The sequence below is a fragment of the Hyla sarda genome, chromosome 3, assembly GCF_029499605.1.
Source record: "Hyla sarda isolate aHylSar1 chromosome 3, aHylSar1.hap1, whole genome shotgun sequence".
Classification (NCBI taxonomy): Eukaryota; Metazoa; Chordata; class Amphibia; order Anura; family Hylidae; genus Hyla; species Hyla sarda.
In genome coordinates, this window is record NC_079191.1 from 128,466,283 (window position 1) to 128,488,983 (window position 22,701).

Below are 22,701 nucleotides of genomic sequence, written 5' to 3' on the forward strand. Positions count from 1 at the left end.
GGGCAGCAATGGGGGGATTGGGCAGGGGAGTATGGCTTATTTTATATATCTAAGGCAGCCCAAAGCCTTAAAGGGGTTATCCAGGAAAAAACTTTTTTTTATATTTCAACTGGCTCCAAAAAGTTAAACACATTTGTAAATTACTTCTATAAAAAAAATCTTAACCCTTTCAGTACTTATGAGCTTCTGAAGTTGAGTTGTTTTCTGTCTAAGTGCTCTCTGATGACACGTGTCCCGGGAACCACCCCGTTTAGAAGAAAATCCCCATAGCAAACCTCTTTTAAACTGGGCAGTTCCCGAGACACGTGTCATCAGAGAGCACTTAGAGAAAAGAACAACTCAACTTCAGAAGCTCATAAGTACTGAAAGGATTAAGATTTTTTAATAAAAGTAATTTACAAATCTGTTTAACTTTCTGTATCCAGTTGATATATATAAAAAAAATTTTTTTTCCTGGATAACCCCTTTAAACCTTTGCTGGGAAATGGAGTGACATAATGGATGCTACTCATTCAATCAGGAATCGCCGATCAAAAGGGAATGGGCAGCAATGGGGATTGGGCAGGTGAGTATGGCTTGTTTGTTATATCTAAGGCAGCCCAAAGCCTTAAATTGTTTTGCAGCACCGAAATGACCAATTGTTAGACAAGGAATAGTTAACATCCCTAAGCATAATTTACCATAAGACGTTGATGTCACGCTATGAAGTGCATAGTTTTCCAGGTCATGGTTAATGGCGCCTATTCTGAGAAGTCTCTGTATTGCAAAATGTTAAGCCCTAGCGAGATAGCGTGAGGAAAACTGTTGCAGCCTCTGTCTTTCTCATGCAAATTATTATTTATAGCCGTGCTAAGCACATATTTAGATAGCAGTAGTCTGCCCTGTTACGCTGAAACCAACAAATTCCTTCCTAGCATGCACATTACATATATACTGTGTTGTGTAGGGACTGACAGTATTTATTGGGATAGAGTGCCCTTTTACAAACATAGGTGCCCTAATAAACTGTATATTTCCTTCCTGCATTCCTCCTTCTTCCGTTGTATCTTTTTGTTGTTTGACCACTCTTTTCTTGGTGATTATCGGTTAATAAGGATAAAGGATATGGGGTACGGGTTGCCTTGGAGATGTGTGTAAAGGTTAACAAGTGGGGCTGGATGTATTAGGCATGCACGATTAGCACACGGGAGGGCTGAGCGTTTTCACTTCTCCACAAACAGCCTTGTGTTTGGGAATGCTGCCCAGTTTCATTTTTCGTTCACGTTTCTGCTTCCAGCTGTAGAACAGATGATCCCAGCGAAATCATTTAATTCCTTGCTTTTCATTCACAGATCATGCATGAAGCTGAGATTCCAGCCTTGTGTGTGTATAGCGTTAGATTAGTCAGTGACTAAGAGTGCTCAGTGATTTATTTAGCAAGGTTTCCATTGTGAAAACCTAATGGGGTGCTCTGGGATTGTACAATGGCTGCGGTGTCAGTGTAACATACATACTCTGGATGCACCTCTTTTATAGGGGTACTCCGCTGCTCAGTGTTTGGAAAAAACTGTCGCTGGAGCCGGCGCCGGGAGCTCGTGACGTCATAGCCCCGCCCCTCATGACGTCACGCCAAGCCCCCTCAATGCAAGTCTATGGGAGGGGGCGTGACATCCGTCACACCCCCTCCCATAGACTTTCATTGAGGGGGCGTGATGGCATGAGGGGCGGGGCTATGATGTCACAAGCTCCCGGCGCCTGCTCCAGCGTTCGGAAACAGTTTGTTCCAAACGCTTAGCAGTGGTGTACCCCTTTAATGATACGTTTACACTTTGCAGAAATGTCTACCACTGAAAATCCATTCCTGTGGGGTTGTTTCGACAAACTCTACTCATGTGAATGGGACATTCACATACATTTTGGCAATGTACCCTTATAGGGGACAGTGTGGTTTTTAGTAGAACTAGTCCTTTGCTGCATCCTTTATGGGGCCTCATATCCCATCTATATTTGGTGGCCATAGTTTGCAATTCACATGACCCTATTGAGGAATATGAAAAAAGTAATGGGCATTTTACGTAGAGGAACCAGCGACTACTATATATATATATATATATATATATATATATACACACACACATTTTTTTCTCATGGTTTCCTTTTGGATAACTTCAGTGAAATGACTTTTAACATGGGAATTATTATGAGATTATTACTGATTCTTCATCTAGGACTGGCCCACCAGAGGATTTCCCAGTGGCCTCAGTTTTTACCATATTAATGGTGCTTAGCCAGAGCAGAACCCATATATACATAGCAGTATATAACCCCAAACTATTTGCCACCATTTTTATTTTTTATTAGTTTTGTTCTATTTAGAATGATGTCCTAGGGAGCTCCAGTCTGATCATGGGTCACATCCTATTGTATTTCCTATGTATTTGTGACATGTGAGTATACAGCAATGTAAATGTGACAGTTCTATACATGCAGATATGTATAACAATGACAAGTAACGTCACTTACCCTGTATTATTTTCTTCTTATCCTGTATTCTTAGATGGCTACTAAGGTGAACTGCTGTTTAACATATTGCATTTTTGTTTTATAGGGGACATGATTTTTTAGTAAACTTGGACTCCATGACTATTTATGAAAGTCTTGAATTTGACCAAATCCGACGACTGTCTACACCTTCTACCTCCGGCGCTGCCTCGAATTACCACACAGTTTGGAAATACTATTGCAGAGATCACTTTGGGTGGCGAGAGTATTCAGAGGTAAGCTTATTACTAAGAATCAGTGTTAATGTCAACTAGTGTAAAATGCAGGGTACACTATATATAGTGTCTTTCAGTTGTGGTGACCATGTTTTTTTTTTTATGGCAGCCTGTTGTGAAGCTGATAGAGGAGGCCAACTTCCGTGGACTGAAGGAAGTCCGATTTGTTACATGGCACAACCAATATATACTAAACATTAAAGATGGCTTCCAGCAGAATGCTTGTTTCAGGAAGGAAATTAAAAGAAGACCCTTGTTCCGCTCCTCTGTAATGTTATTGCCACATCTCCAGTAAGTAAAAATCCTTTCAGTTATCATCCACTGCCAATAAATATCTTCAGTACTTAACTTTAGCAGCGTGACCCCCCCCCCCCCCCTGTATATTTGTGTTGTACCAGATTATTTCAAGATTGTTGGGGGTCCCACATTTCACTTATCGGTCTCCCGATTATTGTCAGGGTTGACTATAACTAAATACATCTCCTCTATAAAATACGGAGAAAGGTGGATGCAGCATCAGGGGATGATATGAAACTTTAGGAAACCGCTATGACTTATGATGTCTTTGCTGAGAAATATTTTGTAACCTGGTTTAGGTTCAAAACACTTAAAATGAACCCTTTGGGCATCTTTTCACATTACATAGTACACACTCAACTTCCTTATCACATTAGGCTGGGTTCACATTATGTTTTACCAGAACGTCAGAGATATACTACCAAATCCTATCAACAAAGTATGCCAACTTATACAGCAGCAGCAGACCATGCAGAATAAACGGGTGTAGAAAAGTCACTATTTGCCTATATTTGGTCCATTAAACTCATTGGACCCACTACTCATATGCCATGGTATATGTCATTATACCCTATTAAGAGGTTGCCATCCGTCATACTGGTAAAACATGTTCTAAACACATCCTTACTTAGGTGTATTCTGCTATCTGTCCACATTGTAATCTTCTATTTGTTCACATTACATAACTCTACTTCTATCTACCCACAATACCCAGGTGTTTTCTTGTCTGTCCACATTACCTAGGTGTGCACTTGTCTCTCCACATTATCTAGGTGTACACTTGTCTCCACATTATCTAGGTGTACACTTGTCTCTCCACATTACCTAGGTGTGCACTTGTCTCTCCACATTATCTAGGTGTACACTTGTCTCCACATTATCTAGGTGTACACTTGTCTCCACATTATCTAGGTGTACACTTGTCTCCACATTATCTAGGTGTACACTTGTCTCTCCACATTATCTAGGTGTACACTTGTCTGTCCACATTACCTAGGTGTACACTTGTCTCTCAACATTATCTAGGTGTACACTTGTCTCTCCACGTTATGTAGGTGTACACTTGTCTCTCCACATTATCTAGGTGTACACTTGTCTCTCCACATTATCTAGGTGTACACTTGTCTCTCCACATTATCTAGGTGTACACTTGTCTCTCCACATTATCTAGGTGTACACATGTCTCTCAACATTATCTAGGTGTACACTTGTCTCTCCACATTATCTAGATGTACACTTGTCTGTTCTCATTACCTATGTGTACACTTGTCTCTCCACATTATGTAGGTGTACACTTGTCTCTCCACATTATCTAGGTGTACACTTGTCTCTCCACGTTATGTAGGCGTACACTTGTCTCTCCACATTATCTAGGTGTACACTTGTCTCTCCACATTATCTAGGTGTACTCCTTCCTGTTCACATTGCCTAGGTCAATGTTTCCCAACAAGGGTGCCTCCAGCTGTTTCAAAACTACATCTCCAAGCATTCAGGGAGTTGTAGTTTTGCAACAGCTGGTGGCACCCTGATTGGAAAACACCGGCCTAGGTGAACTCTGATTATAATACCCCTGTCTGTTCACATTACCTAGGGGCACAATAGTATCACTGTACTCTGCTTTCTTCTCACACAATAAGATTTTAATTTAATTCTGCACTATGATCCTTGTGAGAATATTTGTCATTGTTCTTGGTAGCGATGTCTTGAGCGGATGTGTACGTTTATCTGCTGAGTCCCACTGCTAAATCTCTTTTGATTTGAAGCCGTATTTGAAAGCAGTTGATGGCATCTCATGCACAGCTGGAGGCAGGATTGCACAGTCCTGTATTTAAGAACACACTGTCCTCTCCGGGCATGGTGGGAAGATGTTTGCCTGGAGGCCTGACATGCATGGTCTAGTAAGAGCCTTGTCACTGAGTTCATAGACTCACCATAGATGTGGCAGCAATCTGCACGTAGGTGTTAAATAAAAGGCAAAATAAAGTTGAATGTTTTGTCTGCTATTTTTAGCACTTGGAGGTATATTCCATAGTCTGACATGTTTAAGCTTAATCATCGCCACCTATGAAGAGCTAGTGGAGTAGAAGCAGCTGAGCTGTAGTTGTGATCTCCACCAGCATTCGCAGTTAACTTGAGCAGTTTGCTGAACCTAATAATCCTAATGAACTTAATAAAACTAATAACCTTATCTGCTGAAGGTGGTGGTCATGAGACCCCTTCTAAATAAGTTCTTCATGGAGCAAGTTGCTATGAATAACAACAGACCAGTCTGTATCCCGCCCTTTATAGGAAAAGTTACAAAGAAGGCTGTTGCTATCCAGCTAGATACCAGACTATCGGGTGATTGCATCTATGACGCTTTTTAGTATGACTGTAAAATAATACATTGCATTCACATAAGTACTAAATGACTTGCTTATGGCAACCGATGTGATTTCCTGCTAACCCCCACTCACATTGGATCTCCAAAACATGGCCCCAACTCTTCCAACTGCATGGAGTGGCAGACCACATGTCCTCCATGCACTGTCTATGAGAACTCTGATCCTTCGCTTACTGCACTAGCTATGAACCCAGCTACTTACAAATACTGAAGGCGTGTATTCCTTGTCATCCTCTGAGATCCACAGTCATTCATAAACTATCAGTATCTTGGATCAAGTTCTGGCTGAGTTCACTCTAGCAAAATACAAGTTCCTGCCGGACCCCTGGCCTGATGTCCTGAACTGACAGCTATAAGGCTGGGTTAACATATGTCCGGCATAGTTTCCCTCTGGCGTGCAACGGAGGGAAACTGATGCTAGAACTGATCCCATTTAGTATATCAATTTTAATGCCAGATTGTTGGACTCATGCCGGAGGGCACTAGACAGCGGAACACAGCTTTCTGTGTTCCCCTGTCTGGCGTCTAGAAACAATGGATACCATACAACTGATGATAGCTGATGCACATTGTCAACAGTTATGGAATCAGTTACATCGAGATCTTGGCTGAGTTCACCTATGCCAGATGCCGGACATAGGTGAACCCAGCCTAAAACATTTGGAGCACTTACTGGACATTATCACCTGGACCGATCAGAGAGATGTCATCCCCGGAGACATTTAACACCAGACTTAAAGTGGTATTCCGCTTAACGTGGTATTCTGCTGGCACCGGGAGCTCGTGTCGTCATAGCCCTGCCCCCTCATGACATCACACCCCACCCTCTCAATGCAAGTCTATGGGAGGGGGCGTGATGCTGTCACAAGCTCCCGGTGCCGGCTCCTGCGTTGGGAACAGTTTGTTCCAAAGCTGAGCAATGATGTCATGACGTGACGTCATGAGGGGGCGGGGCTATGACAACACGAGATCCCAGTGCCAGCAGAATACCACGTTAAGCGAAATACCACTTTAAGTCTGGTGTTAAATGTCTCCGGGGATGACATCTCTCTGATCAATCCAGTAAGTGCTCCAAATGTTTTAGGCTGGGTTCACATATGTCCGGCATAGGTGAACTCAGCCAAGATCTCGATGTAACTGATTCCATAACTGTTGACAATGTCATCAGTTGTATGGCATCCATTGTTTCTACCACTTTAAAATGATTGTGTTCAATCTAATGCTCATATACGCTACTCAGGATATTCTAAGGGGGACATTCTATTTAGCTGCGGATCTGCTGGTGAAGGCCCGCTCTATGCTGTCTTTACATGTGCCTGCTGGTAGCGGCAATACGCCACGATGAGCAGACACACTGCAGCGATGTGCGCGGTGTACTCGCACATCGTGGCCACTCTCCCTGCTCTGAGCTAGGCAGAGAGCTCCCGCGATGTGCGAGTATACTGCTGCTCGCACATCGCAGTGTGTCTGCTGGTAACGGCGTATTGCCACTACGAGCAGGCACATGTAAAGACAGCATAGAGCGGGCCTTCACCAGCGGATTTGCAGCATAAAATTCGCTGTAAATCCGCGCGTGTGAACGTACCCTAACGTATGATCAGTTTATTCCCTTGTGAAAAAAAAGCACTTTACACATGTTTGTTGTCGTACCATATTAAGAATCGTGTAAGTCCCCGTTGCGTGCATCGTGCTGAGATGGCCGATCACATGGACTGTACATAAAAAAGACAGGTGGTAGGCTGCAGGAATGCGGCAATATATTTCACTTCTGTTTATGCCACACAGTGTGATATTGTATTTTGTTTGTATTGACAACTGGACACCCTGCTGGGAGGAAACTCATGATTCATTATGTTGGGTCATAAGTGGTACAGTTTGTTGTGTTTCTCAGGGAGAACATTGCTTTTATCTTCCTGTTTATGTTCTTTTCCTCAGCTTGTGTCATTACTAAGGCCTTTGTTGGCAGCTATGAGTTATACTTCTCACCCTGACCCTGCCCATTTATGGTGTATTCCAGGGTAGGGATAAATTATATATTTTCATGGATGGTGTATCACAGTGCAGGGACTATATGAGATGCCATTGCGCCATTGTTCTGGGGCTCCAAGTTTCAGTACGCTTTTATTTCACTTCCTCTACAGTTCAAGCAGAGCCACGTAAAATATGAAAAAATGTAAAAAAAAAAAATGTTAAGGCTGCTTATTCATAAATGTAGTCACTTCTAATATAAACCTTTATTCTATTAGCAGTGATCTCTAAATACAGCCATTGTATAAAAAGGGAATGTTTTTATTGGATCTATATACTGTCACTGACAATTAGACACAAACCAGTGTTAATTAGCTAATTAGACCAAAAAAACAACAAATTCACATAGAGCTAAAACATCCATTTATTCATATCCTTAAAACTCCAATTATAACAAATATCAAAAGAAAAAGTTAAGTAAAAAAATAAGTTCTCCTACGATGAACACCTGTATATCCCAACGCGTTTCCCCTTGTATCTTGTATGATATACAACGGTTCATCAGGGGATCACAAAACAAGTGAAAAAATATATATATACGAATGTATTGGGGAATTATTAGCAAAACAATATTGTGTATTTCACATACAGTACAGATACATCAGCATAGGTACACTGTATAGAAGAGACAGAGAAATGTTGGCACAGAGTTCATATGTACATGACATTAATGGGAGTTTTATGGATATGAATAAATTGATGTTTTAGCTCTGTGAATTTTTTTTTTATAGATCTATATACCAGAAAAATATATATTTGTGCTTATTCTACAAGTGTACAGATTCCATGTAGTTTTTGTACATTTTACTTATATCAGCTGTTAAGCCATTTAGAGTCTCCATTATTCATATGGGTTACATCAATAATATTAAGTAGAGGACTAGAAGAAAATATCGAATAATCTCTGCATAGTGGTGTCTGTCATTTTGCAGTACTTGTTATATACATAGGCGTTCTCTTTGCATTGATGACATGAATGGATTACATGAAATCTGTATTGAGAAAGCTTTTACTGATCCAGGACTTGTGGTTTTGTTTTTGCGGGGCACAGTCACACAGTCTGGTACCATTTGGGAGCCATTTCAGAATGAATGGCCGCACAATTACAACATTGCCTCAGCTTGAAATCCATTCCCCTACAAAGCGTATTTTGTCTGCTCTCGCAGAATAATTTAAAGGGTTACATTTATGGCGGCTTCCAGTTTCTGTCTGATTTATTAAGTTTGCTGCTTATTTAAGGCCGTTTAATCAATTTGCTGTATTTTGGCTTAGGCACTAGCTCATGTTACTCTACAACAATCGCTAGTAAACAGACATCCTGGTGTTACTTCTCATATTTAAACTTTTACAAGGGTAGTGACATTTAGTGTGACCCCCAGCTCCCATAGAGGTTTTCACTCTCTGTTTCCCTACTGTTCTGAATGGCAAGTCTGCCCAGTTATCTGATTCTACATTTTCCATCCCCATTTTAATTATTTGCTATTCGAACATTGTGGACAAGCTAGGTAGTACTTCTGCTATATTGCTTATTGTCAGCTTTTTTAATGTCCCATACAATTCCCCGCTTAACCTGTCTTTCTTTTCTCTCCCCTAGGACACTGAGCGGAGTATCTCCAGTTGCCCCCGCAATGGCAGATTCGGCATCTCTGCAAGTCTTATCTCCTGTCGCTATCACAGCACCAAATTTCTACCCTGAAACCTGGATTCCCATGGACTCATCTCAGGAGTTTATCCAAGTGCCTATGCCAAAAGAAGATAAAAGTTACAGAACAGTTTATACTTTATTTCATAAAACTGTTCCCGAGACCAAGTTCCGAATCTTGAAAATAATGCGAGTTCAGAACCTCTTCTTGTGGGAAAAATATAAAAGGTACATGTCTGTTTTTATGTGAAGCTTGTGATTGGAAACTTACACAGCTTTTGGTTTATGTCGTTTGTTATCAGTCAGTACTCTGCTACCATACTAGAGTGCCACACTTCAAGTAATTTGTGGTTGGATCTTCACTGATCCAGTGGATCAGTGATCGATATTAATGCCCACAATGGCCCTTCAGTCTTAAAGGGGTACTCCACTGGAAAACATTTGTTTAAAAATCCACTGGTGCCAGAAAGTTAAACAGAATTGTAAATTACTTCTATTAAAAAATATGAATCCTTCCAGTACTTATCAGCTGCTGTATGATCCACAGGAAGTTCTTTTCTTTTTGAATTTCTGTCTGACCACAGTGCTCTCTGCTGACACCTCTGTCCATATCAGCACTGTCCAGAGCAGGAGAGGTTTGCTATGGGGATTTGCTTCTACTCTGGACAGTTCCTAAAATGGACAGAGGTGTCAGCAGAGAACACTGTGGTCAGACTAATAAGAAATAAAAAAAAGAAAAGAACTTCATCTGGAGCATACAGAAGCTGATAAGTACTGGAAGGATTAAGATTTTTAAATAGAAGTGATTTACAAATCTGTTAAACTTCCTGGCACCAGTTGATTTAGAAAAAAAATGTTTACCAGTGGAATACCCCTTTAAAACTAGGTGCAAGATTCAGCAACTGATTCCTCCCAGTATTGTAAAAAGAACCAAATGTAATTGATAGAACAATAAATCTCAGATAATGAAGCCGGTGCAATGATCTATGCACAGACATATGTACAATAAGTGTACGCACATCTGTAAGCAGCTCGGCAGTTACGTACATAGGGGTTGGGAAGCTGAGGTTACAATAGTTTAAATTCCTTTTTTACTTGCACTTCAGCTTTCTAGATCACATTCTTGTGGGAGGATCATGAGAAGTCAATAACAAAGGGAATAGATTACATATTACGTTTAGAGATGAGCGAACTTACAGTAAATTCGATTCGTCACGAACTTCTCGGCTCGGCAGTTGATTACTTTTCCTGCATAAATTAGTTCAGCTTTCAGGTGCTCCGATGGGCTGGAAAAGGTGGATACAGTGCTAGGAGACTCTTTCCTAGGACTGTATCCACCTTTTCCAGCCCACCGGAGCACCTGAAAGCTGAACTAATTTACGCAGGATAAGTCATCAAACTGTTCCGAACACTGGAGCCGGTGTTGGGAGCTCGTTACACCATAGCCCCGCACCCTCATGACGTCACGCCCCCTCCCATAGACTTGCATTGAGGGGGCGGGGTGTGATGTCATGAGGGGGCAGAGCTTTGACGTCATGAGCTCCCAACACTGGCTCCAGCGTTTGGAACAGTTTGTTCCAAAGATGAGCAGCGGAGTACCCTTTTAAAGACAAAAACATAGTCTCTATGCACATACAGATCATAAATACCTAGTCACTGGGGATCCAACCTCTGGGATTGCAATACGTTCTCTTCTCCCTATTTTTAATTTGATTCAGTTCTGCCTGTGTGATCTGTCTTCCCTGAAGACTCGGATGCTTTCTCCTCCTTTACACTAAAATAGCTATAATGTCACAACGATTTAAGGCATAATGTAACAAGTTTTATGTCAGTGTTTTTATCCTTGTCTAACATTATCTGTTATGATGCGTAGAAAATCCAGGCTTCCTAGTGCCATATTAATAAATGATGGTATCATCTTTCCTCTAGGAAAAAAGAATTCATGGCCAGAAAGATGACAGGACTGGACAGGATCATGAATGAAAGGCATCTGTTTCATGGGACCTCCCAGGATGTTGTTGATGGGATTTGCAAACACAACTTTGACCCCCGAGTCTGTGGGAAACATGCCACCATGTTTGGTCAGGGCAGTTACTTTGCCAGGAAAGCAAGTTATTCTCACAATTTCTCCAAGAGGTCACCAAAAGGAGTTCACTACATGTTCCTGGCAAAAGTATTAACGGGAAGATATGTTGTTGGGAATCACACCATGAGGAGGCCTCCTCCACTCAACACAGGAGACATAACCAGTGACCTTTACGATTCCTGCGTGGACAATTTCTTTGAACCTCAGATCTTTGTTATATTTAATGATGACCAGAGCTACCCCTATTTTATTATCCAGTATGAAGAAGTTAGTAACACTGTCTCCATCTAATTCAGAGGATGCTGCTAGTCAGGCGGAGGAGGCATTATTTAATTTGACAAAGAGACAAATGAAAACTTCCAAGCTCTGTGATGATGACCAACAGTGCACTTGTTAATAAGTTATGTGCATATTGTACATATTTTTCATTGTTAACAGTTTGTGTGCCTTTTTGTTAATAAAAATGTTTTATTTATGTGAGTAAATATCCATGTGTTGAAATAGAAATTAGTTCTGAATGCTTTTATTTGAGGTACTTATCACACATGCAGCCCGCTCCCAGTTTCAGACTTTTCCCATGTGGGTGTGACCCTCCAAACAGTATATACTGGATGTAAGTTGTGTGTTTGTTTAGGAGGCCGCTGTCATTCCTAGTTTACTAACTCAGCATTAAAGCATTAAAGGGGTACTCCGGTGGAAAAAACTTTTTTTTTTTTTTTAGTTAAACAGATTTGTAAATTACTTCTATTAAAAAATCTTAATCCTTCCAGTACTTATTAGCTGCAGAATACTACAGAGGAAATTCTTTTTGGAACACAGAGCTCTCTGCTGAATCACGAGCAAAGTGCTCTCTGCTGACATCTCTGTCCATTTTAAGAACCGTCCAGAGTAGGAGAAACTCCCCATAGCAAACATATGCTGCTCTGGACAGTTCCTAAAATGGACAGAGATGTCAGCAGAGAGCACTGTGGTCATGATGTCAGCAGAGAGCACTGTGTTCCAGAATTTCCTCTGTAGTATTCAGCAGCTAATAAGTACTAAGGATTAAGATTTTTTAGATTTTTTAATAGAAGTCATTTACACATCTGTTTAACTTTCTGGCACCAGTTGATTTAAAAAAAAAAAAAAAAAAGTTTTCCACCGGAGTAGGCCTTTAATCCTGTACAATTTTTCTCTTCTACGGCCCATTAGGGATCTCTTCTACTTGTCCTCATAGACACTGATGCGTCTCCCCTTCACCCCATGAAAAGTCTGCCATGGGTGTACTTCTTTCTTTTAACACAGATACAGCTTATGTGATTCATCCCCTCCCACTGCACTTTGCAGTGTGCGTTCTCCTCTAGAGATGAGCGAATTTACAGTAAATTCGATTCGTCACAAACTTCTCGGCTCGGCAGTGAATGACTTATCCTGCATAAATTACCGTATTTATCGGGGTATACCACGCACCGGCCTATAACATGCACCCTCATTTTACCAAGGATATTTGGGTAAAAAATTTTTTTTACCCAAATATCCATGGTAAAATGAGGGTGCGTGTGTGCGCGTGTATACCCCGATAAACCCCCAGGAAAGGCAGGGGAGAGAGGCCTTCGCTGCCCGCGTTGGGAGCTCATGACGTCAAAGCCCTGCCCCCTCATGACATCACACCCCGCCCCCTCAATGCAAGTCTATGGGAGGGGGCGTGACGGCCGTCACGCCCACTCCCATAGACTTGCATTGAGGGGGCGGAGTGTGGCGTCATTAGGGAGCGGGGCTATGCCGTCACAAGCTCCCGACACCAGCTCCAGCATTCGCTTCTCAGCGTTTGGAGTACGTACCCCTTTAATGCATTATATTAAAATGGATGAATGTCCAATATTGTGCAAATTGCTTAACAATAGCCAACTGTCCTTTAACCCCTTAAGGACTCAGCCCATTTTGGCCTTAAGGACGCAGAAAATTTTATTTTTACGTTTTCATTTTTTCCTCCTCACCTTCAAAAAATCATAACTCTTTTATATTTTCATCCGCAGACTAGTATGAGGGCTTGTTTTTTGGCAACCAGTTGTCCGTTGTAATGCCATCACTTGCTTTACCATAAAATGTATGGCGCAACCAAAAAAATACTATTTGTGTGGGGAAATTAAAAAGAAAACCGCAATTTTGCTAATTTTGGAAGGTTTCCTTTTCACGCCGTACAATTTACGGTAAAAGTGACATGTGTTCTTTATTCTTTGGGTCAATACGATTAAAAAGATACCCATGATAACATACTTTTCTATTACTGTTGCGCTTAAAAAAAATCACAAACTTTTTAACCAAATTAGTACGTTTAAGATCCCCCTATTTTGAAGACCTATAACTTTTTCATTTTTCCGTATAAGCGGTGGTATGAGGGAACATTTTTTGCGCCGTGATCTGTACTTTTCATTGATACCATATTTGCTTATATAAAACTTTTAATACATTTTTTATAAAAATTTTTTTGGAATAAAATGTTATAAAAAAAAAGCAGCTATTTCGGACTTTTTTTTTTTTTACGTTCACGCCGTTCACCGTACGGTATCATTAACATTTTATTTTAATAGTTCAGATATTTATGCACGCGGCGATACCAAATATGTATATAAAATATTTTTTTAACACTTTTTGGGGGTGAAAGGGAAAGTGGGGCAATTTACGTTTTTATTTGAGGGGGTTTTTCCCATTTTTTTTACTTTATTTTTTTACTTTTAATTTTACACTTTAATAGTCCCCATAGGGGACTATTTAAAGCAATCATTCGATTGCTAATCCTGTTCAGTGCTATGTATAGGACATGCTGGGTGTTGTAGTTTTGCAACATCTGGAGGTCCGCAGGTTGTAGACCACTGTCCTATACTTTACATTGCACGGATCCCTCAACATACGATGGTTTCAACAAACGATGGTCCATTTGGAACGGATTACCATCGTATGTTGAGGGACCACTGTATCTCCTGCTCAGGGAGGACCCGCATAACAAGGAGCTGACTATATTGGGCTCTTCTGGGCTTTCCATTAGTGCACGATGGGCATTATTGCCTTCAGAATAAAGAGGCTCAGACGACTATGGGGGAGATTTATCAAAACCTGTGCAGAGGAAATGTTGTCCAGTTGCCCATAGCAACCAATCAGATCGCTTCTTTCATTTTTCACAGGCCTTCATGAAAATGAAAGAAGCAAGCTGATTGGTTGCTATGGACAACTGGGCAAGTTTTCCTCTGCACAGGTTTTGATAAATCTCCCCCAATGTGAACAGAGCCCTTTATATCTGCTAAAATACTAGGAGTGCATGTGAAAAAGAAATCCTAATTGTTTAGTTGTCATAACTCATGAGGTTGTTCTCCAGACTCCCTGGTGACTTGCTTTTTGTCTAGCCACGTCTTGCTAAGCAACAGCTCAGTTATGTTTAGGCCATTTTTCCCCCAGCAGGCTTCAATGCCTGAGGTGAAACATGTCCACACTCCTGAAGAGACCACAATGTGTTGCTACCTGGTAAAGCAGGGATTAGTGACACCGAGAGGATGGTGGCCTCCGAATACTTATTCCCTATATACAGGCTGGGAGGAGACATAGTTATGAAGTGTTTGCTTAGTGTTAATACCAGTTTGGTTTACTCATTCCAAACAGTTTTGTTTATGTTTCCAGGATACCAGAGGTTAATTCTGACTCTGAGGTTGAGCAAAAATGAGGAAATTTCTACTGTGCAAAAACCCTGCTCTGCTGTGGAGCCGCGATAACACCTTATCTGATCCCTTTTAAATTAACTAAATATCTCCTGCACGTGACAGAATCCTTTTTGTGATATTGGAACCGTGACCATTACAGAAAATATTAGGAGATCATAAGGAGACAATATTTTCTTCTGTTGACAAAAGCCACATTGCAGCGCCAACATGTACACCATGGTATAGAATACCATCCGGCAGATCTGTCAACCTGCTTTGCCATCTAGATTAACCCCGTGATACTGTGGAGGAAGTGTGATGTTATGTCTGTTCACATTTCCTTTGTACCCTCAATATCTGTTTTTATCTAATGGAGTAAACTAAAAACAAGTGACAGTTCATAAGAAACTCATCGGCACCCACTGGATGTTACCCTGACTTTACTGTGCTTAAATGGGCACTGTCAGATACAAAACCTTTTGATACGTTGTAAAGCATGCAAAACCAATAGGTTTTGCAATTGCTTTCATTAGAAAATTTTCAATATTTCATACTGAAAAAGCCAGTCAAACAACTGCCCCCCCCCCCTGCCTGCTTGGACACATACTAGTCCTGCTGTGTCCATGCGTCATCACCTATGTCATGGACACGCTTCCTTGATTGACAGCTTCAATTTATTTATCCATTGAATAGATGATGGATGTTTCTTTTTGATCTGCATGATGTCACCTCTCCATTTGCCAGTCATTAGAAGAAGCCTTTAAAGTAGTAGTCCACTGCCCCAGCATTCAGAATATTTAGTTCCAAAGGCTAGGTGTGGGCAGCAGGGTTGTGACGTCATGGCCACACCCCTTGTGATGCCATGCCCCCTCAATGCAAGTCTATGGGAGAGGGCTTGATGGCCCATAGACTTGCATTGAGGGGGCGTGGCGTGACATCACGAGGGTCATGCCCGTGACATTACGACCCCGCTGCCCGCACCTAGCTTTCGGAACAAAATATTCTGAACACTGGGGCAGTAGAGTACCCCTTTAAGTATAGACTGTTCCAGACCCACATTATTTACATTATACATTATTTGGTGCACAAAGAATATTCATTCAACCCATGTGTTTTGGGCAAAGGAGAGCGAGGCTTGTAAGCATGGCCTGCAGGTGTAAGGATGAGTTCCTTACCCTTTTTAGGACAGTACCCTTTTTAGGACTAGGTATCTCATTCACAGACACCGCCTACAAATATAGGCGTATCTCATTCACAGACACCGCCTACAAATATAACAAATAATCAATACCTTTGATAATGTGGTTCTAGTGATCAGCACCCAGGGATCTAATACTAGCACTGTGCATATTGCCTAATGAGATCACTACAGGTTATGAACCCTGAATGTTTTTTCCTTCATGGTTTGGTATAATTTAGTTAATCTCCTGTGCTGCAGCCAAATAAAGTATTTGAGGAACAGATGCTGAGCTTCCCTCCCTGGAGAACCTTTATTTCTGAATAATGAACAATCATTTACATACAAGCTCATGCATCTAGTAAATAACAGAATCACACAGTTTTCTATGGCTGCAGTGGACTTACAACTTTAGACAATGGTTTTCAGGATGAATAGCTGCTCCGGGGACACGTAATATGTGCAGCCATTGGAATTGTTGTTATACATGGGCAAACCAGGTCTGCTGGAACAAGGGATGATGCTTTTTAGTGGAGGGAATCTCTGATGGGGCACCTTTGGTGATAGTTCATGGTTATTTTTTATGTATTTGTGTCAGACACAGTGCTACTAGCATCTACTGTCTGCAGCTTAAAGGGGTTCTCTACTGCCCTGTCTCCTGGAGCTCCGCTCGCAACGTCCGGAAGTTTACTACTCCGGACGCTGTGTGCGGGCTTCCGTGTTCGAGGCCGCCCCCTCGTGACGTCACGCCCGCCCGCCCCCTCAACGAAAGTCTATGGGAAGGGGGCGCGACAGCAGTCGCGCCCGCTTCCCATAGACTTTCGTTGAGGGGGCGGACATGACGTCACGAGGGGGCGGCCTCGAGCACGGAAGCCCGCACACAGCGTCCGGAGTAGTAAACTTCCAGATGCTGCGAGCGGAGCTCCGGAAGGCAGGGCAGTGGAGAACCCTTTAATCCCATTCATTCAAATGTTCTGTTTATAATGCAATTATTAACCCCTTGACACATCCAATGTGACTTGGGGATGTATGGTGCAGGCTCAGTAACAGAGCCCACTCCACAATCTGCAGGTGGTGGCTCCTATGCCAGTAATTTCTCTCCTTAGATGCTGCTGTCAATAGAGACTGAGGCATCTAGGCAGTTAGATGACAAGTGCTGACCCTGACATGTGTCAGATTGTGTTCCCACTTACAGAGACAATATTTTTTCTACTGAAGGTGGGTTCACACCACGTTTTTGCAATACAGTTCCTGTATCAGGTTTTTGAGGATTCCTCAAAACCTGACTAAACTGTATCAAAACCTGTGTACAAATTCTTATCTGTATACGGTTAAAAAAATTATGTCCGGTTGTAGCCGTTTTTTAAGAAAAAAACGAATACGTTTTTAACTTTTCACTCCATTATGAATAAAGTTTTACTTGTTTGATTGAAATTCCAAGAAAAAAAACCTGAGCAAAGCCAAAAAACGTATGGAACTGTACGCACATACGGTTCTGTACGGTTCCCATTGACTCCCATGTTAAAAAACAAAACGTATACAGTTTAATACAGTTTTTCACCTGGACCAAAAACCGTATGGTTTGAAAAATGGAGACAACCGTATACATTATGGTGCATACGGTTTTGAATGGGAAGTCTATGGGCACGGTTTTCTGTACGGTTGCATACGTTTTGCAAGTTTTTGGGAGTTGTAGTTTTGCAACATCTGGAGGTCTGCATGTTGAAGACCACTGGTAGAGGAAGTTGTTCTCACCTGACCCCGCTGCTCTAGACCGTCACCGCTCATCACCGCTGCCCAGGATGTCGCCTTCCATCGCTGTCGCCGCGTCCCCGGCACGTCCCCAATGCTCCAGCAAGGCCTCTTCTTCCCTGGCATCCTCGCTTTCCGTCGCCGCCATCACGTCGTTACGCACGTCGCTCCTATTGGATGACGGGACAGCGTGCTCAGGGACATGATGACGACGATGGAGAGTGCCGATGATGCAGGGGATCCCGAACAGGATGCGCTGGAGCCCCGAAGACAGGTAAGTGATAGTCAGCGGACCACATGGGGCACCGTAAACGGCTATCCGGTGGCAGCTGAAGAAGTCTGCGCTGCCGGATAGCCGTTTATGCGATGGCTCCGACATACAAAAGCATCGTATGTTGATGCTGCCTTCAACATGCGATGCCCTCTGAGAGGCTATCGTATGTTGAAATGATCGTATGTCGGGGCCAACGCAGGTCGGGGGGGTCACTGTATATGGAAAGTTTCCATCCTCCTATATTTAAATACAAAAGAAAGAGAAGTGCTCCATAGTGCATTAACCGGGCAAGTGGAATTCCACAGTAGTTTACTGGAAGCGCTTACCCGGTAAGTTGTGCTAGTGTACCAGGCACAACACTGTTGAGAGTTTCCAAAATGCAGCCAGTCCCGCCACCACAAAGGTGTAATGGTAACAGAAACCTCCAAATACTCCCAAGGGACTTCAATAGGCGCAGAAAGGATGAGGAGTTATAGATGTATAAGCGATATCATTTATTTGCAGAACAATGCGTTTCGACGCCAGGACGGGCGTCTTTCTCAAGTTCACTTGAGAACTTGAGAAAGACGCCCGTCCTGGCGTCGAAACGCGTTGTTCTGCAAATAAATGATATCGCTTATTCATCTATAACTCCTCATCCTTTCTGCGCCTATTGAAGTCCCTTGGGAGTATTTGGAGGTTTCTGTTATCCTCCTATATTTAGAATGTTTAACCTAAAAGACCACATTGCATCTCCCTGTACATAGCTGATAGAGCAAAGGCCACCAGGCTGAAACGTGGCATATATTCTTCATTGGTGCAATACATTTTTAGCCACTTTTTTCACCCTGAATACCGTCACCTTTTGCTGTGTTCTCATTTGGAATATAATTAGCTGATAGAGCAAGACGTAAGTGAAAAGTGACCACATTAACCCAAAGAATTTGTGCTACAAGAACAAGAGGATGATAGGAAATGTAGCAATAAAAACATCATTTTAATTGTTTCCCCTGTGTAATCATAGAATATATGTCCTATATTCAGTGTTAGAGAGGGTACAATACACCTACAGATGATTGGGAATTATGGGAATATGGCATGACGTTACTAGGCATGAATCATTCTGATAAACAACTACCATAGACATGTCAGACTGTTTTACAACCTGCACATTGCGTCCTTTTGAAACTAGGTTAGGTATACTATGAGTATGATACACTGACCTGATACACTCTGGAACTAGGGCAGCTCTTAAACTTCTTCCATATTTCCACTGTGCACATTGGACATAGATGTACACCCAATAATGCGAAGGAATGAACACAGTAATGGTGATGCCATTGAGATAACGTTTCACCAGCTCCTGCGTTACATACCAGGGGTAGATCAGACTATGTAGATATAATGGCAATTACAACACAGTCCAGTTTTAAACATTATCTCACGTCACAGTCACATATTTCTTAACCCCTTAAGGGCGGACCCATTTTTTACATTAAAGGGGTACTCCGCTGCCCTGGTTCGGAAGCTCCGCTCCCCAGCGCCCGGAAGTTACTTGTTCCGAACTCTGCGTGAGGGCTTCTGTGTTCAGGACCGCCCCTCGTGACGTCACACCCGCCCCCTCAACGAAAGTCTATGGGAAGGGGGCGCGACGGCCGCCACGCCCCCTTCCCATAGACTTTCGTTGAGGGGACGGGCGTGACCGTCGGGCGTGATGAGAAGTTTTTCATTTTTATTGGGGGGGGGGGGGCGGGAGACGTGTAAGGGGGTGTATATGTAGTGTTTTGCTTTTTATTATTTGTTAGTGTAGTGTAGTGTTTTTAGAGTACATTCACGCGGGCAGGGGTTCACAGTAAGTTTCCTTGAAGGAAACCCACTGTAAACCCGCCCGTGTGAATGTACATGGGGGGGCGATATAGGGGGGGGGGGGGGCGATGTAGTTGTCTCCAAACTGTGCCACTTCAGATATTGCAAAACGACAACTCCCAGCATGCCCAGACAGTCAGTGCATGCTGAAAGTTGTAGTTTTGCAACATCTGGAGGACCACAGTTTAGAGACCACTACACAGTGGTCTCCAAACTGTGACCCTCCAGATGTTGCAAAACTACAACTCCCAGCATGCCCAGACAGCCAAAGGCTGTCTGGGCATGCTGGGAGTTGTAGTTTTGCAGCTTTTAGTAGGCCACAGTAAAGATCACTTATCGTGATCTTCAGTGCAGCCTTCTCAGCCGCACTTTCCGGCCGCCGCTCCTCCTGCTTGCGCCGCTGCTCCGGGATGCCGCCTCCGCCGCCTCCGAAGGTCCGGGTAAGCTGGGCCATGCTCCCCCCTCCCCACCCGTGTTCCCCCGCTCTGTACCGACTTCCGATCGGTGGCCAGAGTGGGGGAAATGAACTCTAACCCCCCCGCCCCCCTCCTGCCATTGGTGGTCAGCCTGACCGACCAATGGCAGGGGATAGGAGGGGGTGGCAACACTGCCACCTCGCTCCTATCCTTTAGGCTGGTCGGAGCTGGCTCTGACAGCTCCGATCAGTCTTATTTTCCGGGAGATCGGGTCACCAGTGACCCGATTTGCCCAGATCGCGGCAAATCGCAGGTCTGAATTGACCTGCGATTTGCTGCGATTGCCGATATGGGGGGGTCTCATGACACCCCTAGGCATTGCCACGGGATGCCTGCTGAATCTATCAGCAGTCATCCCGGTCCGATCACCGCCCGGCGAGCGTCAGTGATCGGAAATGCCGAGGGCGTATGGATATGCCCTCCATCCTTAAGTGACGGGACGCGAGGGCGTATGCATACGCCCTTCGTCCCCAAGGAGTTAAATGGCAATACATTTAGAACGCTTTTTCTGAGCGGTGCAATTCTGAGATTTTTTTTCATAACATATTGTACTTTATATAAGTGGTGCATTTTTGTTGACACATGCAGCATTTTTTGTGGAAAACTCAAAAATATTGTGAAAAACTGGAAAATTTCTGGAGTTTTTTTTTTTTATTATTTTTTTATGGTGTACACTGTGCAGTAAAAGTGATGTTATATTTATTCTGTAGGTCAGTAAGATTATGGCGATACCCATTTTATATAGCTTTCTATGTTCTTTTTCCTTTTCTGAGAAAAATTCTTTTTCTGCCATTCATTTTCCGACAGCCGTAACTTTTTTTTTATTTTTCGTCTGACGCCATTGAGTGAGGCTAATTTTTTGCGGGATGAGCTGTACTTTTTAATGGTTTTTTTTACGGTGTTCACTGTGCGGGATAATTTACATTATAGTTTTATAGTACACATCATTATGGACATGACAATACCTATTATGTATATGTGTAGCGTTTTTGATCTTTTTTGATGAAAATACAGGGTTTTATTGGGGCTCTTTTTTTTTTTTTTTTTTTTTACAATTCATACATATATTGAACATCCTTTTATTATAAAATTTTTCACTTTTTACAGGTTATACTATGCTGCAATACATGTGTACTGCAGCACAATATAACCTGATCTTCTGCAGATACTATAGACTGTTATACTCACAGGCTTCTGTAGCAGGCATACAGGAGGTCATCTTCTGACCTCCTGCTGCCATAAGCAACCAACAGCAATCTGAGATGGTATTGCAGCGCCGCTGTTGGTGAACCAGGGGAGCGCACTCCCCCTCTCAACATCATAGATGCTGTGATCAGGATTGATCACTGCGTCTATGGGGTTTATGCTGCCAGGACTGCCGCCGGTCTCCTGTGCTGCCCGCGGCAGTGCAGGAGATCGCTAGGACATATGCATATGTCTCAGCGTGCGAACATGTCGGATACTGGGACGTATGCATGCGTCCTATAGCGGGAAGAGGTTAAAAGTGCTTCAAGGCTTCCACGCCCCCTCCCATAGACTTGCATTGAGGGGGCGTGAAGTGACATCACGAGGGGCCTGGCCATGACATCAAGACCCCCGCAGCCCACACCCAGCGTTTGGAACAAAATGATCCGAACGCTGGGGTAGTAGAGTACCCCTTTAAGGAAAATGTATAACTTAGTTTTTGATTACTAATTGAAGTCAGGTACTGCTAGATATTCTTTACCTTGCTGTTTTTATTTTATGATGATGTTTGCAGATTTTTTATTCTTATTTCTGTACATGTTTATAAGGGCGACCATCTTGCAAGAGCTGCATTTAACAGCATTTAGAGATATTCTTTATAGTAGCCACATGGACCGTAGGAATCTACAGTCTGGAATTTACTGGCTTCTATGGGGAAGTTTTCTGAGCATGCTCTGGGACTTGTGCAGAGGTCATTGTGCAGGGAGGAGGAGGAGAGCTGTGACATACTGCAGGGGATCCTGTTGTACCTATTCCCTGGTATTACCTGTCATTGTAATCCTGCCTGTGATGATCTATACAGAACAGCAAGTGTTAGCTTATTATTAGGCTTAGTGACCACTGTGAATGCAAGACTTTATGAAGTGACATGGAAAAAAAAACCTCAACCAAAAATTCATAAATATGTTTAACATAAAACATAACAGTTGGTTATTTTCTGATAACACTTTCTCTTTAAACATTATGATGGCCTATCCATAGCAAGAGTCACAGCCCCCTTTATTGCCCTACAAGGCACTATGAGCCATCAGTACAAGTGGCTGTATCTGTTACTGCTGCTCAGTCCCAT

General features: G+C 42.7%; 1 protein-coding gene across 3 annotated transcripts in view; it reads left to right on the top strand.

The window, feature by feature from the left end:
* TIPARP (TCDD inducible poly(ADP-ribose) polymerase) overlaps positions 1-11,702 on the top strand; it is a 39,417-nt gene extending 27,715 nt beyond the window's left edge. Inside the window, exons 3-6 of one of the 3 annotated variants that reach the window (XM_056565013.1) lie at positions 2,588-2,756; positions 2,866-3,047; positions 9,059-9,334; positions 11,036-11,702. In XM_056565013.1, coding sequence (XP_056420988.1) covers positions 2,588-2,756; positions 2,866-3,047; positions 9,059-9,334; positions 11,036-11,483 — 1,075 coding nt within the window. In that variant the 3' untranslated portion in view covers positions 11,484-11,702. The remainder of the gene's footprint in view (positions 1-2,587; positions 2,757-2,865; positions 3,048-9,058; positions 9,335-11,035) is intronic. The other 2 variants (XM_056565014.1, XM_056565015.1) reach the window with 2 other exon arrangements.
* The last annotated feature ends 10,999 nt before the right edge of the window (positions 11,703-22,701 follow it).